The sequence below is a fragment of the Protopterus annectens genome, chromosome 5.part1, assembly GCF_019279795.1.
Source record: "Protopterus annectens isolate FY-2018-M chromosome 5.part1, PAN1.0, whole genome shotgun sequence".
In the NCBI taxonomy this organism is placed as follows: domain Eukaryota; kingdom Metazoa; phylum Chordata; order Ceratodontiformes; family Protopteridae; genus Protopterus; species Protopterus annectens.
Genome location: NC_056736.1, coordinates 417,486,600 through 417,505,984, shown reverse-complemented (window position 1 = coordinate 417,505,984; position 19,385 = coordinate 417,486,600). Strand labels below are relative to the sequence as shown.

The 19,385-nt window shown below is 37.1% G+C and overlaps 1 protein-coding gene across 1 annotated transcript in view; it reads left to right on the top strand.

The window, feature by feature from the left end:
* Positions 1 to 19,385, top strand: part of BMX (BMX non-receptor tyrosine kinase) — a 1,099,638-nt gene that overhangs the window by 1,059,896 nt on the left and 20,357 nt on the right. Inside the window, exon 17 of the mRNA XM_044072793.1 lies at positions 5,902 to 6,059. Coding sequence (XP_043928728.1) covers positions 5,902 to 6,059 — 158 coding nt within the window. The remainder of the gene's footprint in view (positions 1 to 5,901; positions 6,060 to 19,385) is intronic.

Genomic DNA, 19,385 nt, shown 5'->3' with positions numbered 1-19,385 from the left:
TAGTTCCCCCTGCTCCTCATCTGCAGCACTTATCCTTTCTCTGGGTGCAGGTTGGGACTAACCACACCACTGCACACTACCCACTCTTCACTTCTCGGACCCCATCTCGTACGTTGTCTCAACCCATGGGCCATCAGGCTTTCTCAACCTTATAGTCTGAGTACATACTCACCCTGCCTTGATGAGTCAGTGTAATGACGGGAATCCAAAATACCCAAGAAGTTTTGGGTTGTCCCGCAAGGGACATTCATGTCTTTGTTTCTAGATTAGACTTAGCGGGTCCACAGTGTTTCCCCCACTGGTTGTTTCCCGCCTGTGGTTTGGGAAACAGTGGTTTGTTCACTTTATTTGTGTGTTTGTATGTTTCACCTGTTTGGCTGGGGGGGGGGTAACGGTACGTGTTACACGTATGTTGATTGGGCCTCTCACCTTCATTGGTGGATCCTGTGATCATAAATGTCATTCTTATGTGCTGTATCATATCATAGATATATATCTGTGTATCTACACGCACACAAATGCATATGTGTATATATATATATATATATATATATATATATATCTATATATCTATATATATATATATATATATCTATATATATATATATATATATATATATATATATATATATATATATAAATATATATATATATATACATATATATATATACATATATATATATATATATATATATATATATGCATACATATATATTGCTGAATATATGTTTAACTACATATAGATGTGTGGATGTCTGCATATGTATATATCTATGTGTGTATACTTATATATGTATGTGTGTATATATATATATATATATATATATATATATATATATAATACAGAGTGGGAGAGGTCTGTAATGTTATATGGTATTGCTGGATGCTATGTTTGCGAAAACGTCAGGGTTATGTATATCTAACATGGCTTAGTGTTAAATCACTTTGTGTATGGTGTGCAGGGTTCAAGCCTTGCAGAGACTGTGTCTTTTGTTGCTGGGAAGAACACGGGCAATTGGATACAGAGTGATCAAGGCACTTTAAAGCAGTTGTAAGCGGGAATGCGCATGTTTGCGCAGAGGCAAGCACTGTTAACTTGTGGTCACACTTTCTTCTACTCAGATAGCTCCCATATTGCTTAATCTGTGTAGGCAGTGCTTACCCCCATGCAGACACACTTAAACAAACTTACTAGTGTTTATATATGCTTACCACTGCTTATTTGTGCTTAAACCTGCTTAGTAGTGCCTTATTCAGTATGACACTGACATTTCACATGTGCATTCCCTGTAGTACTCTAGTTCATGCATATGTGTTTTTTAGTGTGTTTTCTTGCAACAACAGTGGTTATAACACGCTTTGCCATATAAAATAGACTGTGCTGCCAGTGGGACTCGAACCAGTAATGCCTGCTTGTTAGGCGACTGCTCTGCCCACTTCACACTATTGCTTACATCCACGAGGAAGTCCCCGCTCCAACCAACCCCAGCACACCTCGACCCATAGTTTCATACCCATCATTCCCCCACCCGCTCCCCCTCCACAGCACTTATCCTTTCTCTGGGACTAGCCACACCACTACACACTGCCCACTCTCCACTTCTCGGGACCCATCACATATATTTTCTCGACCCATGGATCATCAGGCTTTCCCAACTTTGTATTCCAAGAACATACATGCCCTGCCTTGACAAATTGGTATAATGCCTGGAATCCGAATATCCTACAATTTTTGGGTTGTCCCGCAAGGGACATTTCTGTCTTTTTTCTAGATTAGACTTAGTGGGTTTGCAATGTTTCTCCCACTGGTAGTATCCTGCTTGTGGTTTGGGAAGCAGTGGTTTGTTTACTTTGTATGTTTGTCTGACAGTGCCTGTGGTTATATATGTCATTCTTATGTACTGTCTCACATCATAGATATATATCTGTGTAGATATATATATATATATATATATATATATATATATATATATATATATATATATATATACACACACACACACACACATATGTATATGTATATGTATATATATATATATATATATATATATATATATATATATATATATCTTATATATATATATATATATATATATATATATATATATATGCATATATATATATATATATATATATATATATATATATATATATATATTGCTGTATATATATATATCTAACAACCTGTAGATGCATGGATGTCTGTATATATATATATATATATATATATATATATATATATATATATGTGTGTGTGTGTGGATATTTATATATATGTATGTCTATATATGTATGCATATGAAATACAGAGAGGGAGAGGTATATATCTATTTAGTTATATATATATATATATATATATATATATTTATATATACACACACACACACACAGACACACACATACATCTACTTATTTAGCTACATGTCCTGTAATGTTGAATTGTATTGCTGGATACTATGTTTGTGGAAATGTCAGGGTTATATATATCTGTGGTGGCTTAGTGGTAAATCATTTTGCCTATGGTATGCACGCTCCTGGGTTCGAGCCTTGCAGGGACTGTTTAGTTTGTTTCTGTCCAGAATGGGGCCCGTTGGATACAGATTGGTTGAAACACTTTTACGCAGTTGCCAGCGGGTTTGCGCGACGGTAAGCACTGCTAACTTCTGGTGACATCCGCTTACACATGGTTAGACTCACTATTGCTTACTCTATGTATGCACTGCTTCCTGTCGTACAAACAGACTTGCACATGCTTAGTCGTGCTTATTTATCCTTACTACTGCTCTATTTTCTGCAGTCATAGATGGTGAATTTGGCAAGTGTATAGGGTTATCATTCATTACACTGCTTACTACTCCAGTTCACACATATATGTTATTTATTAGGTTATACAACTAAATGTATTGATCATAACAGTGCTTTGACATGAAAATGGAATGTACTGTGGTGGGATTCAAACTGGGATTGACTACTCGTGAGGTGAATGCACTCCCCACTACAATATTGCTGTACTGCTTCCTTTGCACATATCCTGCTTTTTATCCTCCTTTTGCTATTTCAACTAAATTAACCATAGCTAAACAATAGGCATACCTGCGCACCTACGGTTAGCTTTGATAGGTGTTTTAAAAGCTACAGATGGGTTTCTTCTTTTAATTTATATGTTCTGTTGCTGTTGTACACATGAGGGTCTGTTGGTTGGGATATGGGGACACCTATCAGCAATCTCACTCATTTCTTAACAGCTTCTGCTGTTTGACATTGCAGGGGTATTTTAATTCTGAGAGCTCTGCTCTCAGACATGACCCCTGCACCCATACACACTTCATGTAAGCCTAGCCACTTGGCCAGAGCGCCTTCATTACTATGCATGGCACACTGCCATCATGCTCCTAAATGGGCACTTCTGTGCAGGACTAAACTAGACCTATACGGAAGTTTAGTAAATCCGGGGGTATGTCTTTTTCTGTGTCCACAATGAATTTGCTGCAATCATGTGTCTCTGTGTCTCTGTAGCAGGAATGCAATTCAGTCACGTGTTCCTAATCAATTGTCCCCACAGTGAGACATTTCACAGCTTATACTTCCAACCCAACATAGCAGCCAGCAAATGTTCAGAACAGTATAAATTCTATTTCACTAACCAAAGTTCAAAACTGTTCCAGAAATGCTATTGTGTGCAACACTATCCTCAAAATCAGCTTAAGGTGCTCTACAGTACTTTAAAAAGGTGTTTTACTTGGTGTCTTTTTGCTGGAGGAATCTCAAAGTAGTCAAATCCATCAATTCAAAGAGATCAATGTAATTCCATGTATAGCCATATGAGAATATTTCTTGGGCACATAGCTAGCATTTGACAAATTGCTATTACACAAGTCGTGATGGATTTATAGAATACTTTAACACTGATTGTCAACTCCACTAGACCTGAATATGAAAAAAAAACTCTATGATGAAATACGTCAAAATATAGAACTCTCACAGACCCAATATTTTGTCCCTAAGAAGTCTAGTTTTCTACCATTCTCAGTCAATTTTAAATGCCAAAAATCTGAAATGTCAGGATAACCTTTAAAAATGATTTTTCACTCTTTATTTGTGTGTCTGACATTGCAGTGTCTTGGGAGTGTCTCAGACCCTTAATGTAATGGAAATGTCCAACTTTTTTTTTTTTTAGTTTTATTGGCCTAATTATCATAGATTAAAAGTACAATACTGGTAGTTAGTGTTCATAGTTCTTAGGTAAGCACCAGACAAATAGTCTGCAGACCATTAGAAACTTAGACAAAAACTCATATTCAAGAGCTTCCTCCAACAAAATAAGATAAACTGAGGGAGAATGTGAGGATGTCCATCCACTGTATCTAAGTTTACCTTGGATGTGTAAAGGCTGCTATGTTGTGTGACATGTAAAACTAATGGCAAAAATAGCAATAGTTAAGAACAGAAGTATTTTTACATCCTTTTTTTGCAGTTACCCTCTATTTATCAGACATTCTTGCAACCAGTTTTCTTCCTAGCCCCACCCACAAGTCCTTACTTTAGTGTCTCGCAGTTTTTTCCATACTGTCCCCCTGAATATCTTAAAGCTCATGCCTGACTCAACCTATAGCATATCCAGCTTGGTATGTACACCCCTGCAATGGCTGAATTGCTGTTGGTGAACTCACTATGAAACCCTGCCACTAGCCACTGCTGCATGTCAGTATATCAGTGAGCCAAGCTCAGCATGTGTGAACCAGCATTAACCACTCATTTACATCCTTTCTCTTAGCTACCCCAGATCATGTGTTGTTAGTACTGGGCCATTTGGGTCACAGAACTGGATTCATCCGTATTGTTATTTGTTGACAATTGCTGGAGCCTTTAAAGCATTACACAACATAATCAGCTGAGCTAAAATAGTGTTTAGTACTAATAAATCATTTCAAATATATTCAAACTATGTTTGTCCTTTTTTCTTCTTATTTCCTTTTTGTCTATCTGTTTGCTTGTTTGCTTGTTTGTTTGTTTGTTTGCTTGTTTGTTTGTTTGTTTGTTTGTTTGTTTGTGTGTTTGTTTGTTTGTTTGTTTGTTTGTTTGTTTGTTTGTTTGTTTGTTTGTTTGTTTGTTTGTTTGTTTGTTTGTTTGCCAGTGTATAACAGTGATCGGTATTGACATATTTCAGGTTTAACCCAGAAAAAAAAGAACGATACAAAAAGTGGTTCATATAGATAAAACAAAATACAGGCAGCTCATATCTATAATTTATAAAATAAGTGTAAAATGACATTTAAAAATAAATATTAATAGCCATTCACTTCATATCTCCTGTTTCAGTTTTCCTAGGCCATCTGTGTCTTCTGGCATAAGACCGTTAAGGGAAGGAGAAAAGTTAAATTTGGGTTGTTGCAAAAAGAACAGAAATGGAAGAAGGCATATGAGCTAGAGAGTCTAAAGGTCAGTGGGTAGACAGATGCATGCTACAGAGGCACTGGGAGAATAAAAATTATAAAAAGCATTTTTGCATAAGAGTCGGAATGGAACAACAGTACCAGGTTACACTGTCTTCATCATGTACTAACCTTTGATCCATTGGTTGCTGCTAGGCAATGAGACAGCAACTAGCAGGCATTAGATACTTTGACCTCAAGAGCATGTCAGCTGAAGACATGCTGTCATTGTTCACTTGGACTAAGGCCATCTTGTACCTTAAGTGATTTTCAATTAGAGTTAATTTACTGTTTGTATATTGTCAACAACATTCTGCTGTGTTCTGAATGTCTTCTAGATCAACACAATTGATGCATATACTGGTATCACCACTGTACTCAGTGAATTATTTTATGAAGTAGGAAGTAATGAGATCTACTTTTTATGTTTTTGTCTCAAGGAATTCTAAACTCATTGTGTTTTCCTAGGTATTCTTATGTGGGAGATCTTCACACTAGGAAAGCAGCCTTATGACCTCCTTGACAATACTCAGGTGGTACAGAAGGTTACTCAAGGCTATCGCCTGTACAGACCACAACATGCTACAGATGAGGTCTATCAGATAATGTACAGCTGCTGGGCAGAGGTAAGTAGAGTGCAGCAAAGCATTTCCAGAGAACTGTGGAAAAGCAGGATTGTGTTGCATGCTTTCGCTTTATACAGACAATGAAAATAAATATATGTAAGAATAAATTATAAATTAAGTGCCATAACTACAGAAGTGGAATAACTAAAACAATCCTTGCAGACACAGTAGTACTATGTTTTAGCCACTACAAATTTTTCTGCAGCTGGCACTATGGAACTATTCTTTCAAGCAGAAGGATCAACCAAAATATTTTAACATGATTTTTTAATAATGAGAGCAGTATAGTTTTGAAACAATATTCACTTCCATCTCTGTACTTGCAGAAGAGTGATACAGCTGTCACTAGTATGATGATCTATCCCTGATCTGATGGGATTCAAAGTTGCACGCTCCTATTGGTATCAGTGGGTCTGAGAAAACCTATCACCATATAACAGCAAGAAGATATGCCACAAGGAAATGACAGCCTCCACCTGTTGATCATTCACCTATGTAAAGACATTCTAATTCCACTAAAACACCTCTTTAGTACTTGTATCATTACAGGAATTATGCCACAATAATGGAAAATAGCTAATGTAAGACCTAACCCAAAAAGCCCTATCCTTGCTTCAACCAATGACTTCAGACAAATTTTAATCCTCACAATACTTAGTAAAATGTTAGAAAAATGTGTCTGCAATAAACTCATTAAATACTTAAATTCTTAGACATTCTTCTCCCTCAACCAGCATAACTTATAGACAGGTTGAAGCACAATGGCTGCTATCTATTCACTTACTGATGACATTCTTCAAAATATGGAAAAGAGAGAGTTACAAGAGCAATTTTTGTTGGCTGCTGCTGGGGACAACTCAGTATTAATAAACTCTCTCTTATAGTTTGGAATTAGCCTACAAGCTTCCCAGTGGTTTGCAAACTTCCTTTCCAACAGGCCCTTTGCTGTTCAGTTTGGTTCCACCTCCTCCACTTTCTCTCCATTCAACAAAGGTGTCCTCCTTTTCTTATTATACTTCAACCAACTCCCATGTTTTCAGTTCTTCTTTATGTAGATGGTATATTCATTTATAAATATGACCCCTCAACCTCTCTGATCACAACTCTCTTTCAAACAGATCTCTCCTCTCTGCTATGCTTCACTCCTCTCCTCCCCTCTCTTCTCCTCTTCTCTCCTCTCCTGTTATCCTCTCCTGTCCTCTCTTCTCCTGTCCACTCCTCTTCTGTTGTCCTCTCCTGTCCTCTCTTCTCCTGTCATCTCCTGTACTCTCCTCTCCTCCCCTCTCTTCTCCTCTTTTCTCCTCTCCTGTTGTCCTCTCCTCTCCTGTCCTCTCTTCTGCTGTCCTCTCCTCTCCTGTTGTCCTCTCCTGTCCTCTTTTCTCCTGTCCTCTACTCTCCTCTCTTCTCCTGTCCTTCAGCACCAACTTCTGCTCAGTCTAAAGAAAAGCAAAATAATATTGTTTAAAACTCCACAAATCTCAGAAAACTCTCCACCAATTGGAGCATCATACACAGTAACTCTGAACCTGTAGAAAGCATCACATCATACAAGTGACCGAAACTATCGTTGGACTCCTGCTTCAGCTTTCAGTACCACATACAGCATCGCAATCAGCATGACAGATGTGAGGCATTTTTATTGAACAACTGTTTGGCGAAGGCAGGCAGGAATAATGTTTGCTGCATGTGTGTGTGTGTGTGTGTGTGTGTGTGTGTGTGTGTGTGTGTGTATATGATGTTTGTGTGTGTGTTTCTTAAATTCAAAATTAAAAGTAATCAAATTATTCTTCTGATCCAGAAAAATCGCATACTTCTTATCCCCCCAGATTAGGACACTTATAGGCATGGATGTCCTCCTTCCTCAACTAGAATATGTCTTCCTTCTATTACCAGAAACCTCCAAAAATAATCAAACATACCTCTAAACCATCGCAAACAATGTATGCAGATGTATTACCCTCTCTCCCAGATGTCACAGCCACAGTAATACCCTCACCAAAGCCAAAAGACTTCCCACTCCCTCAAATAATTACCCTACTACTTGCCTCTGTGATCTTCAAACTTATCAACATGCAAGCCTTTCCTTTTTTCTCTAGCAAATCCTCAGATAACTAACCAACATATAGCCTCAGACCTCTTTCCACCTCCACACCCAAATCTGCTTCCACCTCACAACAACCTAAATCAATCAGATGATGCCTTCTCTGTTTTGGACCCAAAAATCTGTAGCTCCTAATCCTTCCCCACATTCAGGAAAAAACATAAGCCTTACCATCACAAGCAAGCAAAGTGTAAATGCTAAAACGAAAGTAACTTTACATAGCTTTAACACCTCAGTTATCTGGAATCAGACTGATGTCCATAACCTTTTGTAATACAATTCCTGCTATGAGTCCTACCTCTAAAGGCACATCTTTTCTGCATCACAATATTAGCTTCTCTTACCACTGTAAATATTACAATATTAGTTGATAGCTAGTTCATGTAATACTAGTTGTATGTACTCTTGTCTTTCTTTTAAGCATGCCTTGGTTATAGTGTGTACACCCTGGCTGAACAAAAAAATATCCATTAAGATCAGTGTTCTTCCCTGGTTAAAAATGTGTAAATAAATACAAATAAATAAATATGACAGCAATAAAAAAGTCACTCACAGAAAACTTGATAGTAAGGTTTAAGAAAAATGTAACTATATTTAAGATCACTAACGTGGACAATAGACATTTTTGACAGAGTTAGTAATGAAGACTCATAAGGTGGCTGGTGGCTGCAATGTGCAGAGAAAAAAATTTAGAATATATTATTTATCATTTTGAGCACTAAGCTAGTATGAAATGTCATTAATGCCCTTCCTCAGATTTTTAGATATGATTGTATGATGACTAGTTTGCTGCCTTCCTCTAGCATGACCAAGTCATCGAAATATAAAGTAATGTCACGTTTTTAGATCAAATGAGAGACTGAAATAAAGAGAAAAGATGAAGGACAAGGACATACCTTGGGGGGGGGGGGGCATCATCAATAGGTGCGCATCAAATTATACTGTATTGTGTATTTGAACATTAATTGTCCAGGAAAAGATTCTGTAAAATACATCCAATATTGAGTTATGTACAAAACATTACTAGGTGATATTACATATACATTTAAAGTAGACTAGTTTAATGTTTGTGAGCTTAAATAATTTCACATGTTTCATGCATGCCCTAGAATGCTAAATGTATTTATCTTATTTATGGATGCCTCGCAGGCACAAGTAACTAGCCTGTTCATAATAACACAGTATGTATTAAAGCTGAAAAAGGTCAAACCCAGGACCACCATAAACCTCTGTACCTGCTGACTATTTCACATTTATCCATTTAAAGTTTCAGTTAAATTCTCATTGGTGAAATGAACACTGCAGGAGGGAACCTCTGCTGAATGGAAGAAAGTATCTTTATGTATACATTGTGTAAATCTAGAAACCATTCCTGAAACATTAGTGGAGAAACAATCTTCCATGTTTTTTATGGTGATGTTCTTTTTGCTCATAGTCAGTAGTGGCCATAGCATTTTATGTTGAGCTTTATGTATAGAAGAAGGTAATGGAGGGCATGCTTTTCTATACACCTTTTAAAAATAAGGTGTACCAGCACCAGTACCTGATTCGGAAGCATTGTTTACAAAGTGTAAGACTGTTACGCAGTTAAAACAGCATAAGCATATGTAGTTTGATTCGAAGACAGATCCACATGTTACAGAAAAAATGTGACCGCATACCGACAAGCACAGTGTGCAGCAGTCTTATGCATTTATAAATACATCTGAAATGTATCTGATCCCAACCTAAAAATGCTGAACATTTGTTCAGTCATAACAGTGTGAAACTTACTAACTTGAATGCAAAAATGATCTAAACAAGTCTACTCAAGAATCTGTAAATTAAAAGAAGCAAATACGTGAGACCATTATCACAGATGGGGCTATCTTTATTCCCTCCCGCAATATTTCCCCTTAATGGTAACTGCAACTTGAAAAAAGTAGTCATTAAAAAAAAATCTCACTCTTTCTCTGAGACACTTTGACTGCACACAAACAAAATGTACATTTTGAGTCCACTCACATTATTAAAATATGTTCTGAGTAAAAAAAATTGAATAAATATAGTCTCAAGTATTGATGCTTATTTTTAATTGTTCAAGCAAAACAAATATATGAATAGTGAACAGCTGAAGGGTAAACTTATAAAACAGCAGCAGCAGCAACATTAGTCAAACACAGAGTACCAGTTACATGAATTCCAAGCAGAATCAGTGATGTAGCCATATTGGAAAGCAGTTCAGAATGCCTGATGAAGAACAGAAATGGATGCATAATCTTAAATAATTAGTAGTATGTTTGTGGGGATAGAAACCATGTGGTAACAAACATTGGCACTATCAATTCACAAAATACCGTAGCAGAACTATAAACTGCATTGGCTGCAGTACAGTGATTACTACATGGAAACAAATGCACTACTCAATGTGGCTGTTTTAATGGTGGACTGTGCCACGCATGCCAGAAAACTGAGATTTGCTAAAACATTCCATTGCAAAGCAGAATGATGACATCTGTGGGCATCTTGCCCAAGTGACTGTTCCAGTAACTAGCAGTGGAATCTAAAGTGAACATACAAGTTTGAAAAACTACAACTCACATGTTTTGAAAAACTGCATCCTGTGACAATTTACCAACTACAGGGCATGTAGTGCAGTTCAGCATGTTACATAATAATGGGGAGAATACCCTTAATGAGGTGCTTCAACTCCAGGGTCTGCCTGTTTGCACTAAACTTTCAGGGCACTTGGCAACACCCCGCCCCTCCAGATTAACATTCCCTCAAACATTCAGGTGGCGTGCAACCACATAGGCTCCATATGAGTGCAAAGAATACCATGCATCTTCATCTCATGTGCCGCCAACATATGGGATGCATTTGCCCTACACGAGGCATTACTTGGAGCTACTGGTAATGGCACAGATGCAGAATCCTACAGACCAGAGCTGTGATGCCCAGGGGAATGCCATTTAGTATATCAGAGAACAAGAAACATAACATTTGTTAACACAGCTGAAGAAGTGTTTTCATTGTTTGATTGCTCAATCAAAGAACTTCTGAATGCCACTGTGAAGGTGTGTGCTACGTCTGTTGTGTGATGCATGTCATATAACATGACCGTGCATAACTTAGAGACAGCAGCCCCAAAGACAGCACATTGGTAAGTACAGGCTCATGAGTGGAAATGTGTTGTGAAGCTCCTAGCTCACAGAAACATGAAAAACCCAGACATAGCTTAGCTTGACAGATGTGAGGCTTATTTATTGAGCAACTGATTGCTGGGCCAAGGCAGGAATAATATTTGCAATATGTGTGAGTGTGTCTGTGTACATTTGGGTTTGTGTGTGTGTATTTTTGTGCAAGTGTATACACAATAAGATGTGTACAAACTTACAATGTCACCCAGTATTATATAAACAGCATGCAGTGGTATAATTCACATTACACTCAGTCTCAGCAGACCACCAATGGTGTCATCACATCCAGAGCAGCTAGCCAAGTACCATCTCAGCAGCAGACATAGAACTGTATATAAATGGCAATACAGAATATCATAACCCTCTGTCTCACAAGCGATTGATGGAACTTATGTTGCACATGGGCCTCATACTCAGAAATGTTATGCATGAACCAGAATGCTTACAATGGACCTTGCTTCTGGTGGGGGCTGAACACTGATCAGGAGATGCAATGATCTGTCAAGTGATGGCAAGTGAAGTTTAACTGATCCATAGGATCAGCTGAATGGCTAGTAAATTTGGAGCAAGGTAACCACACTTAGAGAAATTGTGCAGACACGTGGAAAACATAACAAGGATAGGGAGACATCCCACTGACCATTGACTACCGTTTTGCAGGTGTACATGCCACACATTGTACTCTACTGAATAGGGGCTTTGCAGTATATTATTAAATCATTGTGCAAATGTTAGTTATTATGACATGTAGATTATGACACAGATGCAAGTTAATGGTCATATGATACTCCAACTGTGTCAGATGTGCTGCATGCATGCAGGCAACAGTTTTTTCAAGTCCCTCATACTACTCATGTATATGTTGTGTGAGTTTATATGTATGGTGTAGCACAGTACGTTCATCCACCTGAGGCATTATTGAACAATGGAGACCAGCACTTTGGATGTATCCAGTAACATCATCCTGGCTCTGTCATGAGCATCATCCGACTCACTGTGCTTTGGTGCCATGTTTGCATCTGAGACAGCTTGGCTACCGTGCATACTGTCAACAGGTGTTCATCAGATCAACAAAACATCACAAATTACTCCATTTAAGTACCCTAAAAATATCCATTAACAATTCTGTTATCCAGTTGCATCACAGAGCAGATTTAAAGACATTCTACCTATTTATTATTTGATAAAAGGGATCAAACAACCTACACAATATATAAAAATATTGTTATATAATAAATAAATACATGAAACACTAACATTAATTAAAAATTTCCAAAGATTAGAATTACAATTTCAACTTTCCTGATCTCAACCATAAAATACTGTTAATTGAAACTTTATCATTAATACGAGGGTGTTGAGTAGTGCTCAACCTTTTTTCTAAAAGTTCTTTATAGTCTCCACCCCTAACATCCTGCAGAACCCTTTCCAAGACAAAAAATAAGAATTAAAAAAAAATTAATATCCCTACATTCTATACTATGTTTATAAAGGGCATATCTAATATCTTTTTTCTTTATAGCATACATATGCTTATAAATATTTTGCTTCAGTGCCATCTTAGTTTTTCCAAAGTAAAACACGTCATGTGTTAGCCATTGTGCTAAATAAACTACCCTTCCCTCTGGTATTGCAATTAAATCAATCATTACCATTCGACACCCTTGGGTACAAAGAAACAGAAATATTAATGAACTCATAACTATTTTGGCATTGTGGGCATGCCCCACACTTAGACATCCTAGCCTTTCCATTTGATGTAATACCATTCCCATCAAATTTTTTTTTTAATTCCTTCCTCTCTTGTATACATACTTAGGGTGGTCTCCAAACTTAATAGTCAATCCCAAACATCCAAATGCACCATAACAATTCTTGCAAATAATGTCCCACAACCGTTAATTCATAATATTGTACATCAAAACCATTGCCAAACTTATCAGTTCCATTTTCCTCTTTTCTATCTGCAACTTCACAAAACCCCCTACTTAAAATAGGCTTATGTAGCCCCTATCTTTCCTTTATCACCAGATATATATCCCCATCAATGGATATGCCCTATCTAGGAACATCTCCTTCAATTTTGAAATTTTCAAAGCCAATACATTATCATCAGAAACCATTCTAGACAATCAAACAAATTGTCATTTTATAAGATTTTGCTTTTGCAAAAAGGGTAGGCACTACTGAAATGCAGGTAGCAATTACACCATGTCTCTTTCCTATAAATATTTGACATAAATTGGCCTTTAGAGACATCCTTAAATAAAGTAAACTCCCCAAAAAATAGTTTTACTACCTTCAAAATTCATAGTAAATTTTAAAAATTCTACCCTACTATTTAAGTAATTAAAAAACTCTTCTAATCTATCAATAGATCATTTCCAATCAACAAATCATCTAAAAATCTGTAATAACTACCAGAATGAAATAGTTTCTAACAGTAATGTATTATCTTTGGAAATTTCAAATTTAAAGATGTTTCTGGATAGGGCATATATGGAGCACTTAGTTAATGAGGTTATAAGTCAGGTGGTAAAGGAAATACAGGGGCTATTTAAGCCTACCGTAAGTGGAAGGGGGTTGTGAAGCTGGAGAAAGGAAAAAGAGAAATGGAACTGATTTAAGTTTGGCAATGGTGTTGACAAACAATGTTATGAATTCAAGGTTGCAGCACATTATTTGCAATAACTGGGATGGGGTGTTTGGATATTTTGGATTGACTAGTAAGTTTGAAGACCATCCTAAGTTTGTATGCAAGAAAAGTAGGAATTTAAAAATATATATATATTTGAGGGGAATGGCATTACATCCAATGGAAAGTCTAGGATGTTTAAGTTTAGGGCATGCCTGCAATGCTGATATATTTATGAGGGCATTAATATTTCCGTTGCTTGTTACCCAAGGGTATTAAACAGTAATGGCTGACTTAATTTCAACACCAGGGGTTGGTTTATTTAGCACAATACCTGACATGTGACATGTTTACGTTGGAAAAACTGAGAGGGCACTGAAGCAAAGGATTTATGAGCATATGTACAGTATGCTATAAAGAAAAAAGATATTAGACATGCCTTTTATAAACATAGTACATAATGTAGAGATTTAAAAAAAACTCTTTTTTGTAAGGAAAGAGTTCTGTGGGATGTTAGGGATGGAGATTGGGAAGCACTTTTAGAAAAAAGGGAACTCTACCCAGCATGCTGGTATTAATGATAAAGTTTCGATTAACAGTATTTTGTGGTTGAGATCAGGAAAGTTGTAATTGTAATTCTAATCTTTGTAAATGATTTATTAATTTTAGTATTTGATGTATTTATTTAGTCATTATATAATGATATTTTTTACATAAAGGGTTTTATTAAAGCACTGTGTAAGTTGTTTGAGCCCTTTTATCAAGTAATAGATAGGCAGGATGTCTTTAAATCTGCTCTGTGGTGCAACTAGATAATAGAATTGTTAATGGATATTGTTGCTGTATTTAAATAAAGTGATTTGTAATGTTTTGTTGTTCTGGTAAAGTTCTGTAATAAAATTAATAGAAATGCCTAACAGTGATAGATTTATGTTGGTTTACCTCTTTGCCATGACTTTTCAGCATTTTTACTATTAATAGTTGTGTTTTTACACTGTATAGGAAGTTCTCTGGTTATATCTCCAACAGGCACAGCTAAAAAATGTAAGTCTGTTCTTTTACAGCCATGTATCATGAAAAAGAAAAGAAAAAATATATCAAATCCACACCCATCCTCATGGTCATCAAGCACTCTGTGTGAATAATGCTTCTAAATAAGAAAAAAATGCAACAAAATAGCAGCCTGTAAATAATTTGTCAAACAGTAATATGTGAACCAGCCCTCCCTGATGTAGAGTGTGTAGCCACAGTCAGAGAGATTGCAGTATCACTGTGGTGGCAAGTGTCAGTATAAGCTGTTATATGAGTTCTGAGATGGACAGTATATGTAGATGTTTACTCTTCTGCATGTACAGCTACATAATGACAGGAATACAATGTATATATACATATATATATATATATATATATATATATATATAGATATATATATATATATATATATATATATATATATATATATATATATATATATATATATATACTGACAGGCTAGTAGAAGTAAGGATGCGAAACATACATATCTATGTGCTGTGATGCAACAACAAAACCAACCCCAGATGCTATGGTAGGCACTGCTGAAACAAGGCTGAAGAGGGGCTATTGTTTTTGAGCGATGGTGAGCCTGACTCCACATCCTGTTCTCTGGATACATTCAGAATAGCGAACACTCCAGATATTGACTACAAAAAAAAATAAACCCCAAAAGATTAAAATGCAAAATGATGACCATTTTTTTAGCAGTTGCCCAATATCATGGTAGATTGGGGACTAAATGTTTGCCCTTTCCCCACTGTGGTGAGATCTTGGAGTTAGCATATTTAATTAGCAGGGGGTGAGGGGGCTTGGAGAGTGCAGCACCCCCTGCATAGACTGTGGTTTCTTTCTTTCTTTTTTTTTTTTTTTTTTATTTTGCATTTTGACCTTTTCAGGTCAATCTTTTTAGAGTCAATACTTACAGCATTTGACATTCTGAATGCATTCCCCCATTCTCCCACTGTTTCCTTGAGGTATAGAGGTTCATAGGTAGATACTACTCTAGCTGCTGTTGTGGACCATTTCAACCCTGGCCAGTTTCCCTTTTTGTGTTGAATTAATGTATCCCAAAAAAAAAAAAAATGTTTTTATGTTGTCTACCTTATTTTCAAGACAATGTATGATTCTCTCTATGTTTTGATACTATCAAATTTCCATACTGAAAGTATTTAATCATTTCCTTGAATTTTTTCTTGTTATGGATATTTTTTTACACCTAGATGTATATTACTTATACTAAAATCTTCTTATCTTTTATGCTTAATGCTTTTGTTTGTTATGTATTTGTATTCTCTAATCTTGTTTTAACCAATGGAGCTTTTCTCCCCGGGCCTCCACTGAAAATGGACATATATCCAGCTGTACTAGCCCGGTCAACAAATGTAAAATAAAATAAATAAATAAAAATAAATTTGGTTAGAGATTGGCCTTACCCATCCCATGGTTAATAATTATATATTACACCTAATCAAAATAACTGTGGTCACACTATAGATAATTTGAGGGAATCCATGCATGGGATAAAGCATTTAGAAGCTGCCTATGTACATTAGGAGCAGTCATGGGGTAAATTGTCTGTTTCCTATCCATAGATTCAGGGTGGGGTTGAATGTGGGCAGGAATAAACTTTGTTTTATGTGGATGGGGAGTCTGTTCCAGACCAGCAGTATCTTCCGTGAGATATACATGTACCTCTAAACCATTATCTTGATGTTACAGGAGAGGTTTAGATCCATAGACTGAGTATTTCTGATGCCATTTGACTTGTGGATGGGCAGTAAATCCATCAGTTCTGGGTTGGAGGTTACCTTGTCTGCTAGACACAGGTCACCTCTCAGTAGTCTGTAGGATACTGAGTATCGTGACAGAGATTTAAGTTGGTCCATACAGGGCATGGTGTTTAGATCTTGTATCCTTTTAGTAAGGTATCTCTGTGGGCATTCCAGTTGTTGCATGTGTCTGGACAGATACATGCTAAAGAGGGCATTATACTCAATGACTGGCCTAATGAGGGCTGACTGAAAGGAAACAATGATATCCCTTCATCTATACATCATCCCTTTGTTTATAAGCTGTGCAATACAGCCTTTCTTCCAACAATGGACACATGTTGCTCAAAAGTTCCCAAATCCCAAACAACTGGGTCAATTCTTAGGGGCATACTGTCAATGTGGTAGTTCCCTGAAGTAGATGAGCTCCCAAATGATACAATAAAATGTTTTTTGCCATTAGGTTTCAGTCCATGATTTCAGCATTAGTTATTTATTTGGGACAAACCATCCTGCAGGATGGCTAAGTCATTTGAGGATTCAATGATTGCTCCTAGCTTGCAGTCATCTGTAAAACCCATTTGCATTGTTGTTTACATCAAAGAAGTAGATGGCAAATAGAAGAACTCCAAGCACAGAACCCTGGGGACTCCACTGATGACTGGTCTCTTTGTACAAGTAACTTCCCTTATTTTGTTTTCCTGCATCCTATCTGTGTGCCAATTGGCAATCAATTGAGTGATATAGGGGTTAATATCTAGTTTATTTAGCTTTTCTATTATGCCTGAGTGAGGAATTGTGTCATAAGACCATAGGAGATTACTAGGCTATCAACCCAGAGGTCATTTTAAGCCTAGCCATTTCAACCCAATGTAATACCATAGAAGTATTAGCCAATACCCAAGATTGCATTTAGGGATGACTGCCCATGTCCAGGAGGGTTGTGGGCACTATCCCTGGTACGAATTTACAGTGCTCCATCCACTCTTCCAGGTTCCTCTTGAACAGTGTCACAGAGCCTTACCCATCCCATGGTTAATAATTATATATTACACCTAATCAAAATAACTGTGGTCACACTATAGATAATTTGAGGGAATCCATGCATGGGATAAAGCATTTAGAAGCTGCCTATGTACATTAGGGGCAGTTGTGGGGTAAATTGTCTGTTTCCTATCCATAGATTCAGGGTGAGGTTGAATGTGGGCAGGAATAAACTTTGTTTTATGTGGATGGGGAGTCTGTTCCAGACCAGCAGTATCTTCCGTGAGATATACATGTACCTCTAAACCATTATCTTGATGTTACAGGAGAGGTTTAGATCCATAGACTGAGTATTTCTGATGCCATTTGACTTGTGGATGGGCAGTAAATCCATCAGTTCTGGGTTGGAGGTTACCTTGTCTGCTAGACACAGGTCACCTCTCAGTAGTCTGTAGGATACTGAGTATCGTGACAGAGATTTAAGTTGGTCCATACAGGGCATGGTGTTTAGATCTTGTATCCTTTTAGTAAGATATCTCTGTGGGCATTCCAGTTGTTGCATGTGTCTGGACAGATACATGCTAAAGAGGGCATTATACTCAATGACTGGCCTAATGAGGGCTGACTGAAAGGAAACAATGATATCCCTTCATCTATACATCATCCCTTTGTTTATAAGCTGTGCAATACAGCCTTTCTTACAACAATGGACACATGTTGCTCAAAAGTTCCCAAATCCCAAACAACTGGGTCAATTCTTAGGGGCATACTGTCAATGTGGTAGTTCCCTGAATTAGATGAGCTCCCAAATGATACAATAAAATGTTTTTTTGCCATGCGGTTTCAGTCCATGATTTCAGCATTAGTTATTTATTTGGGACAAACCATCCTGCAGGATGGCTAAGTCATTTGAGGATTCAATGATTGCTCCTAGCTTGCAGTCATCTGTAAAACCCATTTGCATTGTTGTTTACATCAAAGAAGTAGATGGCAAATAGAAGAACTCCAAGCACAGAACCCTGGGGACTCCACTGATGACTGGTCTCTTTGTACAAGTAACTTCCCTTATTTTGTTTTCCTGCATCCTATCTGTGTGCCAATTGGCAATCAATTGAGTGATATATGGGTTAATATCTAGTTTATTTAGCTTTTCTATTATGCCTGAGTGAGGAATTGTGTCATAAGATCATAGGAGATTACTAGGCTATCAACCCAGAGGTCATTTTAAGCCTAGCCATTTCAACCCAATGTAATACTATAGAAGTATTAGCCAATACCCAAGATTGCATTTAGGGATGACTGCCCATGTCCAGGAGGATTGTGGGCACTATCCCTGGTACGAATTTACAGTGCTCCATCCACTCTTCAAGGTTCCTCTTGAACAGTGTCATAGAGGTGCTCTTTTCACATGAATTGGTAGCTTGTTCCAAAGACGTGGCAGTCGCTGAAAGATGTCCCTTCAGCATGTCCTATTTAAGTCACAGGGCATATTTAAGTCCCTGGAATGGGAAGCTGTAGACTCATTTGATTTACGGATATGCAATAAGTTCATTAGGTGTGGGTCTTGGGTTTCTCTGTAGGCCAGGCATAAGTCTCCCCTAAGAAGTTTATATGATATGGAGT